This window comes from Pipistrellus hanaki, assembly GCF_964339955.1.
Source record: "Pipistrellus hanaki genome assembly, chromosome: 15".
Taxonomy (NCBI): Eukaryota; Metazoa; Chordata; class Mammalia; order Chiroptera; family Vespertilionidae; genus Pipistrellus; species Pipistrellus hanaki.
In genome coordinates, this window is record NC_140517.1 from 14,698,208 (window position 1) to 14,710,338 (window position 12,131).

At 41.6% G+C, this 12,131-nt stretch overlaps 1 protein-coding gene across 1 annotated transcript in view; it reads left to right on the forward strand.

The window, feature by feature from the left end:
- The window catches only part of PHLPP2 (PH domain and leucine rich repeat protein phosphatase 2), a 60,987-nt gene extending 53,974 nt beyond the window's left edge, over positions 1-7,013 (forward strand). Inside the window, exons 17-19 of the mRNA XM_084905384.1 lie at positions 1,042-1,236; positions 2,364-2,595; positions 5,310-7,013. Coding sequence (XP_084761510.1) covers positions 1,042-1,236; positions 2,364-2,595; positions 5,310-6,458 — 1,576 coding nt within the window. The 3' untranslated portion in view covers positions 6,459-7,013. The remainder of the gene's footprint in view (positions 1-1,041; positions 1,237-2,363; positions 2,596-5,309) is intronic.
- Positions 7,014-12,131: the final 5,118 nt, after the last annotated feature.

Below are 12,131 nucleotides of genomic sequence, written 5' to 3' on the forward strand. Positions count from 1 at the left end.
GCATCAGATAATATCCCTTTGAGACCATGATCCAGTGGGACAACAACAAGATGAATGTGCAGGTCCCAAAATACCAAATGCTCTCTCATCCCTACCATAAAATGGGCGACTACTACCGTGTTTTCCTGAAAATAAGACATCCTCCAATGGAGTCACAAGAAATTCACCAGGAAATTCAGGAATTGGATTGTTATGATGATGTTCCAGAAGATGATGACATGATTGTCATTGAATAAATGAGTAAATTCTTGATACTGTAGGATTCACAGTTTGTCTGGTTTGTGTTGACAACTACCTTACTACCGTACCGTAAATAGGTAATAAATTTCCTTTAGTTTCATTTAACAATAAACGTGTACCATATTCTTCTTCATGGAAAAATAAGACATCCCCTGAAAATAAGACCTAGCGCATCTTTGGGAGCAAAAATTAATATAAGACACTGTCTTATTTTCGGGAAAACGGGGTACTTTCTGTACCAATTACAGCTTTATCCTTATGCTAATCTTCTCCTATAGATAAGATTGATTGAGATACCCAACCTTCGAATGGCCCTGCTTTCTGGCAGCCCCCACTCTAGTATGATCACCGCTTCATTAGACCTTCTCCAAAGTGACCCAACCAAAGCCCACACCCTGTGCTAGGTCTGACCTACACTCCCCAGAGTTCCATGATGTGCATTCTGCCTTGCTAAGGGCATAATACACTCAACTCATCCAACCACAGGCGTGCACCTGGGGCCTCTGGCTAAAGGGCATTAACAATACTAGTCTTTGATAACTACTAAGAGAAAACATTCATCTTTCCAGCTTTGGCAGCATTGCAAAGTTAAAATGTGTACAGCTTCTGAATGTGGCTGGATTCCCGTTAGTCATCAGCTCTTTCAAATGCTGCCTAATTATGTAACACTTTTCATTTGTAGGTTAGGATTTACTCTTGTTCTTCTCCACCCTCAATTAACACTTAGTTTTTTAAAGAAGGCTCCCCAGAGAATAATCCTTTTACCAAGAACTTTCTTTGGTGTTTGTCTTTCTGGGATAGGCTGTGTGTATCTTCGCTAGCTGTGGATACCTTTGCGGAGGGCGTGGGAGCCGTGTACGGCATGTTCGATGGGGACCGGAATGAGGAGCTCCCCCGCCTCCTGCAGTGCACGGTGGCAGACGTGCTTCTGGAGGAGGTCCAGCACTCGTCCAGTGACACCGTTTCCATGGCTCACACCTTCTTGGTATCTCACAGGTAAGCAGGTGGGTTGAATAATCCCTGACTCAGTTCTGCTTTTGGAAAATCTCACTAAAGCCAGAAGGCCAGAGTCTAAATTACAGGTACAGAATCAAGATAAGATCTTGCTCCTTCTGCCCTGGCTGTTCTCTCCAAATCAGCATAGAATGTGGGGATTTTGGTACTCTAAAAAGCCTGTGGAAACATCTGTGTTTTCTCTGTTGAACCCAAAGGCTCCTGAAGATCTGGAAAGCCCAGAAACGATGTGGGAAAGGTTGTGTGTGTATATGTGCATTTGGGGGAAGGAGCATGGTAAGCTTTCATAAGATTCTCTAAGGAGTCAATGACCTACAGCACGTTAAGCACTGGTCAGATTCATGTGCTTTGAATACTTATTGGGATTTACCAACTAATCTTCTAAGCCAGTGGTCAGCAAACTGTGGCTCGTGAGCCTCAGTTTGCCACTCCGTTAACTAATGAGTTTGCGGACCACTGACCTAGACTCTCGATTCCATTAATTACAGGCTGTTGTTGTTCCTTGTGATTAAGCCCTATCCCAGTGGTCTGCAAACTCATTAGTGAACAGAGCGAGCTAGGGATGGATGCCATATGTATGGAAGAAATACAGGGGAAATTATGATCCTTCCTTCAAGGAACTTACAACCTAAATGTGCGGCTCTCAATGTGTTGTTCTAGGACAACAGCCTCAGCAGCTTCAACATCATTGGAAACTTGTTAGAAATGCAGGTTGTTAGGCTAGCTCCTTATCTACTGAATCAAATTCTGGGGGTGGGCCCAGCAATCTGTGTTTTTACAAGCCCTAAGTGATTTTGATGCTCTAAAGTTGAAACCACTGAGTTAGGCCATTGTGGTCAATGATTAGACACAATAGAAGGAGCAGAGAAAGATGTACCTTACTCTCTCCTTTGACCTCACCCGTGGTGTAAAATTCCTTTTCTCAGTGAGCTAAGCACGGAAGGCAGAACTCTGTTCACCATTATCACCTATAGCCAGAGACTGCCTTCGGGTGGATAAGGGTGGGGCTGGTTCAGCCACATGGCCGGAAAACAAGGAAACCGTGGCCATGAAGGACTGCCACTTTCTTCTTACTCTAGCTACCAGGTCTTCATTTTCTCTCTAAACAGGAAATTAGGGATGGCTGGTCAGAAGCTGGGCTCCTCTGCTCTTCTTTGTTACGTCCGCCCTGACATTGCCGACTCAACAAGTAGTTTTAGCTTGACGGTGGCCAACGTGGGCACGTGCCAAGCAGTCTTGTGTCGAGGTGGGAAACCAGTGCCCCTCTCTAAAGTCTTCAGCCTGGAACAGGATGCGGACGAGGCCCAAAGAGTGAAGGACCAAAAAGCCATCATAACAGAGGTGAGTCTCGCTCTCCACCGGTCACTCCTCCCCAAATCTAGTGAATGTGTTTGCGTAATGGCAGTGGAGGCCCACTTTCCTCCTGTCAAGCCTTGTAAACTGTATCCAGTCAGAGAATAGTCCTAGGAGAAAAGCTAATGAGCAGCTAATGACCAGCCAGAAGAAAAGGCAAATTAATTAGAAGGAAAAATCTGAATTTGATGCTTCAGGTCAGCTATTTTCAGTCTTTTTCATCTCATGGCATACATAAACTGATTACTAAAATTCTGCAGCACACCAAAAAATATTCTCTTTCCTGATCTGAAAAAAAAAAAGTATAATTTTGATTCATTCACACCAGATAGCTATTGTTATATTGGCTGTTGTGTTGTCATTTTTTAATTTGACAACCTAAGGGAAAAGAGGTCAGTGCCCTTGACTAAATAGTAAGGTATTGCATGTTTTAAAAATTGTGTCAGCACACCTGCTGAAAATCACTGCTTAGATGTATAGCTAGCAGGTAAAATGAAGGTAAACGTTCCCTTTGGTTAATTTTCAAACAGAAGAGAAACACTCCTATAGTTTGACATCCTATTCTGAAATTCAAAGTTTCAAAATAATTTTTTCTGTTCATAATACAGTTGTATTTGGCTTATATGCTCTGGTTATATTTTCTTTTTTAAATAATGAAGCACCAGTATCTCCACAATTTTATAGCTTTTCTTCTGTTTCAGAAATTAGCATAGCATTTTTGCTTTCAAAGAGACGTTAGCAATTCATGTGAGCATTGTTTACTGCAAAGCAGAATTCTGTTCAGATCTTTTGCCCATTTTTAATTGAATTGTTTGTTTCTATATGGCTGAACTTTAAGAACTCTGAATTTTGGATACAAGTCCTTATCATATATGTGTTTTGTAAATACTTTCTCCCTGTCTGTGGCTTGTCTTCTCATTTTTTTAATCACTGTCTTTTGCAGAGAAGTTTTTAATTTTAATGAAGTCCCACTTATTTTTCTTTCATGGTTCATGTTTTGGTGTTGTATCTAAAAACTTATTGCCAAACCCAAGGTCACCTAGATTTTCTTTCTGTCCTATCTTTTGGAAGTTTTGGAAGTTCAGATTGGTTTTGAATTAATTTTTGGAAAGGTGAAAGCTCCATGTCTAGATTATTTTTCTTTCTTTTTTGCATGTGAATGTCCAGTCGTTCGAGCAGCATTGGTTGAATAGACTGCCCTTTCTCCATGGCGTTGCCTTTACTCTTTGTCAAAGATCAGTGGGCTATGTTTGTGGGTTCATTTCTGGGCTCTTTGTTCTGTCAGAATTCTGTCAGGACTATCCATATTAGATTTTATCCAAGGAAGCAACCAAAAAAAGTATATCACAATGTGGTTGATACAATGAAGATTCTGGAACTCTGAGGCATTATAGTCTTAGGAAGGTCTTTCAGTGAAAACAAAAATGAAAGATAAAAGAACGTTTTGTATGATTAATCTATTCTTACAGAATTTAGTAATGTTTCAATTTTGGGGGTAAAGAGGATTCTAGACAAGTAGGAAATATTTTTATAAACGTTATTTTTATTTTTTAAATATATTTTATTGATTTTTACAGAGAGGAAGGGAGAGGGATAGAGTTAGAAACATCGATGAGAGAGAAACATCGACCAGCTGCCTCCTGCACACCCCCTACTGGGGATGTGCCCGCAACCAAGGTACATGCCCTTGACCGGAATTGAACCTGGGACCTTTCAGTCCGCAGGCCAACGCTCTATCCACTGAGCCAAACCAGTTTTGACTATAAACGTTATTTTAAACACAGATATTGTTTGCTTATTTGCTAAGCACTGTGCTTTCATTATTTTGCTTAATCTTCATAATAACAGCCATGAAAGAATTGCTTTTATTTCCATTTCACAGTTGAAGAAAATAAAATTTAGTGTTTGTGATAAGTTCTGGTAAATAGAGAGCCAGGATTTTCACCCAGATAATGACTGCAACTATGAAATAAATTTATTGATGGCTTTGGAGGTTTTTCTTGGTTTTATCTTGAAAAGAAATAAGTATCAAGTATCTGGCAGATGAACATCCCCATCTGTTACTAAGGTTTTTCCTTTAAGTTTGGAATTATACCAATTGTGACTTGATCTGTTACTCATTTTTGGTTATAATCCTTACAGATTAGGTACATTTACTGCAGATTTCAGACTTTCCTTTTTTAGGCTACATAATTTTGGAGATTACTTAATGCTTTAGCCACAAAGATTGCCTTAGTCATTTAATATCTTCCTGAATCTTTTCAGTCCTAACTGTGCCTTTGAATGAGAAATCATTTTTAGTGACCCATCTGAGTTTTGGCCTCTCTGAGAACACTAGTGATGGAGAATTAATGACAGTTCTGCCCCTTATTTTTCTAACAGATGTCTTTCTATTTAAGGACATGCTGAGGCCTTTACTTCAGGTTGAGATTGAGGTACCTTTTAGCCACTTGATTTTAATTGGTTTTAACTTTAGTCCTCTGAATATTCAGTATAACCATCTGATATTTTGTTCTTTTAGGATTTTATACATTTAGTTTTGTAAGGCCACTTAAAATACACAGATCTTCGGAAAAACCATAATACATGCCAGTTCTGTTTTGTTTTTTTTTTTGTAGAGCTGTAAGCATTGTGAGATAGAAAGATATAAATTGTATGTCATTGTTGCGTGTTTTTCAAAATTTGCATTCTGCTGCCTCTAGGATAACAAAGTGAATGGGGTAACCTGCTGCACCCGGATGCTGGGCTGTACATATCTCTACCCTTGGATCCTCCCCAAGCCCTACATCTCTTCCACTACACTTACCATTCAGGACGAGTTGTTGATCCTGGGAAACAAAGCATTGTGGGAACACTTGTCATACACAGAAGCTGTCAGTGCAGTGCGCCATGTACAGGACCCATTAGCAGCTGCCAAGAAGCTGTGCACATTAGCGCAGAGCTACGGTTGTCAGGACAATGTGGGGGCAGTAGTGGTTTATTTGAACATGGGTGAGGAGGGCTGCACTTGTGAGATGAATGGGCTCAGCCTCCCAGGTCCCGGGGGATTTGCTCCAACCACCACCATCAAGGACCCGCTCAAGCCAACCACTCCTTCCTCCAGCAGCGGGATCGCCTCTGAGTTCAGCAGCGAGATGTCCACGTCGGAGGTGAGCAGCGAGGTGGGGTCCACCGCTTCTGATGAGCATAACGCCGCCAGCCTGGACGCGGGCTTGCTCCCCCGGCCAGAGAGGCGCTGCAGCCTCCACCCCGCCCCCGCCTCCGCGGTGTTTCAGCGCCAGCCTTCTTGTGCGACTTTCTCGAGTAACCAGTCTGACAATGGCCTGGACAGTGACGATGACCAGCCCGTCGAAGGGGTCATAACCAACGGCAGCAAAGTAGAAGTGGAAGTGGATATCCACTGCTGTAGGGGGAGGGAGAGCTCGCCCACGCTCCCAAAGAATTCTCCCGCCCCGTGTCCCGAGGAACATGGGAGAGGATTGTTTTTTGGGATCCGCAGACAGAACAGTGTGAACAGTGGCATACTTCTGCCGGTGAGCAAGGACAGGATGGAGCTACAGAAGTCTCCCTCCACCTCCTGTCTCTACGGGAAGAAACTCTCTAATGGCTCGGTTGTGCCCCTCGAAGACAGCCTGAACCTCATTGAAGTGGCCACAGAAGCACCTAAGAAGAAAACTGGCTATTTTGCTGCCCCCACGCAGCTGGAGCCGGAGGATCAGTTTGTTTTACCTCGTGACCTGGAAGAAGAAGTGAAGGAGCAAATGAAGCAACACCAGGAAAGCAGGCCCGAGCCTGAGCTGATTGAAGAGGATCGGACCGAGCTCCCCGAGGAGTTTGACACGGCACTGTGACCCTTCCCAGCAGCCCAGCACTTGGGAAGGCCATGTGGGGTCGGGCTGGGGATCCTTCCAGAGGCATGTTGCCTCTGCATTTCTAAACCATAGATGAAGGAGGTAGAACTTGGAGCCAAAAATGGTGAGCGCTATCAGGGTCTCACTCTGGATAAGTTAGTAAACACCATCAGTGTTACGTTTCACTTTTAACCTGCACTGGGATTCCCAGAGTTACTGGGAATAAAGCAGATGTTGCTCTGTAACAGTCCTGCCACCTGCCATTAACCCTTTCTCTCCTAGGATAATTTTGAGAATTTGCCTGCCTGGGTAGGAAAGGGACTATTTCTGTGGAGGAAAATAACTGAAGATGATTCCCTTTACTGATTGCTGCTGATGGATCTCTATGACAGAGGAATCACCTTATATCTCAACCTAACTGATGGGATGTGATGTGTCTAGTCACATGACTTTTCATTCTTCTCTACGAGAATACAGCCTATCAAAATGACGTTTATTGGAAATGTAGAACCAATCAAACAGATAATTTATGTATGTAATGTAACGAGAGCACTTTTCATTGACTGTGAACTTTTTATTTTCGAATCTGCACTCGAGCCAATCTTCTTAGAGGCAGCCCAGCACCGTGGTCTCCGTAGGTAGAATGAGCATCAGGTGTTGGAGCCTTGCATGAGGGTACTAAGGCAGGGTCCTGGGAAATTGATTTAATTGTTGGATGTCAGACTGTGAAAGCTCCTGAGAAGCTTGGGGGAATAGAATCTTTTTTGGGGGGGCGGTGAAGATGGGAAAGAAGTGAAGACTAAGACTACTTCCCCAAAATCACAAAAAAGAGAGAAAAGCTCCTTGATGAATGTGACACTTGCTAGGAGTTCCCCAGCAGGTCGAGAGAGAGGCCTTTGTGGGGATTGGCCTCTTTTCATAACACCTGATGGAGTGGCAGTCAGCCTCCTGGCGGTAGGGCCAAGGCTGGTGCTGCTCACATCCAGGTAACCTTGAGTATTTAATGGCAGATGACCCTGAACAGACAGGCTGAGTGAGGACAGAAGGATGGATGGAGCTCAGGTGTTAGGCTCCTTCTCTTACTCTAGAGCTTAGGGATGGTTTTCTAAAATGTTGCAAGTGAGTGGAGAGTGCACCTCTTTAGTGTTTAACAGAGTACTGAAAACTGCTTATCCACGTCACATGGTTTGAGAATACTAGGATCAATTACTAATATAACAGAGAATTTAAAAATCCTAAGCTTACAGAAAATGTGATTTACTATGTTTTTTGCACATTCCACATAACCCTAGCAAAATGCAGTTCCTTCCATATTTCTGTTCTGTTGCCTTTTCCATTAGATTTACTTAGGAAAATGAATTTCTATTTATTCCTACAAAATTTTGACACTGCTTGATTTTACCCATGGGGAATGTGCTTTGAGTGATTTCTAGAATACTTTCACAATTAAGAAGAAAGCAGAGTGGAACCATTTTTAATTTGTTTCATAAGAAATAATGTTAAAGATAGGGTTGATATATACATAAGTAGGGTCCTGTCCACAAATGGTTGGTCATCATGTATCTTCACCTTTTCAGAGGCCCCACACCCACATGTGTGTTTTGGTGGGGTACATACACTCTTGGAGGATTCCATACCACTTAATGACTGTCTAAGTTCAACTCCTCAAGAGTCTGAATTTGGGTCCCCAAATTTTCAGGAATACTTGACTTCCCTGTGTCAAACTACTGGTCAGCTACTGCAGAATTTTAGAACTCAGGTCTTGATTTGAAGTGGGGAACATAGTAGTTCATACAAAGTTTAGGTGCTGTTAGAAAGATGGGAACAATAGTGTGTTGCTGCCTTATTTTTATATAGGAAAATGAAAAAAAATAAAATGAAGGGAAAATGAAAATGAAGGAAACACCCAAGATAATAGTGATGGGTGATATAAAACATCTTTCTACCCAGACAGCAGAAGCTCTGAGTTATAGAATAGTGGTGTTGTCTAGAAGAGAAAGTTGTTTTGGGAATATACCACTTTAATAGTATAGTCTCTTAAAAATTGTCCTTTATCTGTGAACCTTCTTCTTGTCTTCTCTTTGTTACCCACCCTTAAGGGAACCATCACAAAACCCACTTCTGAAATGACTTTTCCAGAAGTTAAACGTACTTACTTTTCAGTCAGAAGAACTCCGAAGTTCCAGATGTTCTGTGTAGTAGATTTATTTTCAGGAAATACTAGGTTGTGTTGGATATCTTTAATATAGGCTATACCAAAACTATTTATTCTTCTTTGTAACTTCCTTTAGTTCCTTTTTCTCTGTGATTGCTCTGTATTAACACAGAGGGTAAAAAGGCCATAGCCCATTACCAAAAATATACAGAATCTCCTGACCTGTGAGGTCGTTTGCAGTCATTGTGTGAACCGATTAGACTGTTCGGTGGTGAAAGACAGTAATCTGTCTCCAGGTGAATGTAACCTCCCTCCTAGGACTGTACCCAGAGGATGTGTTCTCCAGGTGGGCAGAGAACCATGGATCTCTAGTCCAGAGATCTTGGCCTCTGCATGATTCTCAGGTCTCTGTGTGTACCTCCCATTGAATACAAAAATTTAAGAGAATTTCTGAAAATATCATCACTACTGCTGATGGGAGCAGTTCAGCAGTCCTATGGAAGAAAGAAAAATACATGAGTCTTGGCAGCCATGGTATTCTTCCTTTTATCCAAATGAATTGGGAATATATGCGAACATTTGAATGCTGGTATATCAAAGCTACCGTGCTACCAATAGAGTCATTGAATTACCACTCCTAATGCAAGTGAAGGTTTTATTATACTACTGTGAGTGTGAGTGTGTGTGTGTGTGTGCGCGCAATACACTTATGAGTTCCTTTTCCTGGTGTATAGAAGAGCCAATACGAGCAGCTTGGTAATCATTGGGTGCTATTATAATTGTTTGTAGCGAGTGCTATTTTTCAGGAGATGGAGCCAGTTAGTTAGGTTTGGCCGATCTACTGAATATCATGTGATGCTCTTCTTTCCATGTAGACCTTCAGTAAAAGCAGGTACTTGGAAGCCACAGGCTCACCTCTCTCTACTCAATAATTATTAATGAAGAGACCTCCATAAGGGAGCACTTGGCTGTTATCAATAAATGTACTAATTATTAAATAGTCTCCAAGCCATTCAGTGATGTCTGCAGCATCACGATAGAACTGTCTTGTGTCACTTTTTACTCCCCAATCATGGAGGCAAGTTAATCTTTCTCTCCAGTTAGTGACTTTTGCCCCATAGCTGGGTAAGCACTTCCTAGATGGAGAAAAGCAGCTACAGTAAATCCTGCTCTGTTTCCCTCATTTGGTGATCATTCAAATCACACATAAGCTCCTTGTACTCTTAAATTTCACGCACTTCTCCCAGATGCTATAGGGTTTCCTCTCGCTGTTGCCAATGGACGTCATCCAGACAGTGAGTTCCTATCTTACGGTTTTGTGCAATCATTGTCGTATTGTAGTCCTAAGACTCATTATAGTGTATTTTTGATATTTTTGAAATGTGTTAAATTTTTTAATTCAATAATATGAGCCAGAGCATGTTGCAGCAAATCTATTATTTGTAAAAAAAAAATAAATAACAATAACAATAATAAATAAAATGAAATGGAACATCTTTTTTCATGGCTTTGTTTTAAAATGAAATACCTGTTATTTTATAAATACTTCATTTTAGCATGCAACTGTAATTTTCTCTAACTTGTATGTAGAATTAGTTTCCTAACCAAAAACACCATTAGAATTTTTCTGCTTTTTCTTGCTTTAGGGGAAGATAACAAATGAAACTACATTCCATGACACACTATGAAGCTATGAGTTAAGGGCAGAATAAATATTTTTGATCATCTTTTAAGCTGAGATAGCAATAAAGTTTTTTTTTATGCTAAGAAACATTATATTCTGACTTGTTTTCTATGTTTTTTTGTTTCTAATCCCAAAGACAGGAAACATGGCCCTTATTTACATGCAGGTGATTAGCTGACTGGAGGAAACTCAATTGTAAACAATCTACAGCTCCTCTTAAATCATAGAGCTGATGGTGATAGAGAAGCCAAGTGCATAATCTGGTCATCATGTTTAGTATAATGTAATAATGGCTTTGGTATTAGAACTTCAGACATACCTGTTAGGTTTGGGCCCATAAAATACTTATAATCTAGGTTAGCCTCTAAATTGTTCCTCTCTCCTTCCCTCATTGACTGTCTCCCAAATATCTGGATTTGGAGCAAGATTAACTACCTCTCGCTCCAGATGAAGTCCAAATTAAAGCCATCAATTTCCTTCTCATTGGCAGAGCAAACATTTTGAAAAGTTGGTTCACTATTCATTGAGCACTTTCAACGCACTGGGTTCAACCACCATCACCATCGTCTACTTCAGTATCTCAGTTCCATCAGACGCACACCTCGCTACTCCACTCAGCAGAAGTGAAATTGTCTGAGTGTGTTCTCTGCTTCGTGTGATATCAGTTCCCCACCCAGTACACCGAAGGCCATGAGAGTACATTAGTCACAACACGTTCCAGTGTGTGATTCACTGGTCCTAAGTTTTGCCTCTAGAAGGTTTGAATTTAGACAAGTTAACCTCTCTCCAAGGCTTCTTTCTCTCTCTCAATTGTTAAATGGAAATCGTATCTCTCAAGTTGTGAGCTTAAATGAGATGATGCAAAATGCTACCTTAGCTCAGTAGTGCATCTGCCACGATGAGCAGTCAGCGGAATATCAGCTACTGGGTAAGTCATGTAACCTTGAACCTTGGTGTCCTCATTAAAAATGTGAATGATGGCCGAAACCGATTTGGCTCAGTGGATAGAGCGTCGGTCTGAGGACTCAAGGGTCCCAGGTTTGATTCCAGTTAAGGGCATGTGCATTGGTTGTGGGAACATCCCCAGTGGGGGGTGTGCAGGAGACAGCTGGTTGATGTCTCTCTCATTGATATTTCTGGCTCTCTGTCCCTCTCCCTTCCTCTCTGTAAAAAATCAATAAAAATATATTTTTTAAAAAAATGTGAAGGATGAATCTTGACCTGCCTCCGCCAAGTGGTAGGAAGTTAGATGTGGTTGGAAAAGGCAGACGTGGGGTGCTGTGATCACAGTGAACAATGGGCTCCAGTCCCTCAGGAGGAGTTGAATCTGGGGAGCAGTGTTGTAGCTGGGCCTGCACACAACATTGGTGCCTGACAGGCCCAAGTCCTCATTTTATCAAGCACCACTCAGATATGGGACATGTTAGGGAACCTGGGAATACATGCTAGGGGAGAATAGTATGTATGGTTATTTTTTTGAGGGGTGGGCTGATTTTTGCTATTAACTTTTCGCTGCTCTGTGAAAACTGGGGCTGAGGATGACAGAGTAGAAGTGCCTCTTGGTGGCACAGATGTTTGTGTTTTAACCTCACAACGTAGATTCCAGTTGATTGTTTTCCTCTAGACTTTACTTTTTGTAAAAGTATAATCTAATCTCCCATTTCCGGAAGAGGTTCCGTTTTGATCCTTCGCTGGGATCATTTCTGTAAGAATTGGCCATTGAGAGAATTTGAGAGGAACAAGAAAAGGCAGTATGTTATAGGGAGGAGAGTCAGTGAACACGCAGGGGGGAAAACATGCTCGAGGAAAATGGCTTTGACTTAATTTTCTCACA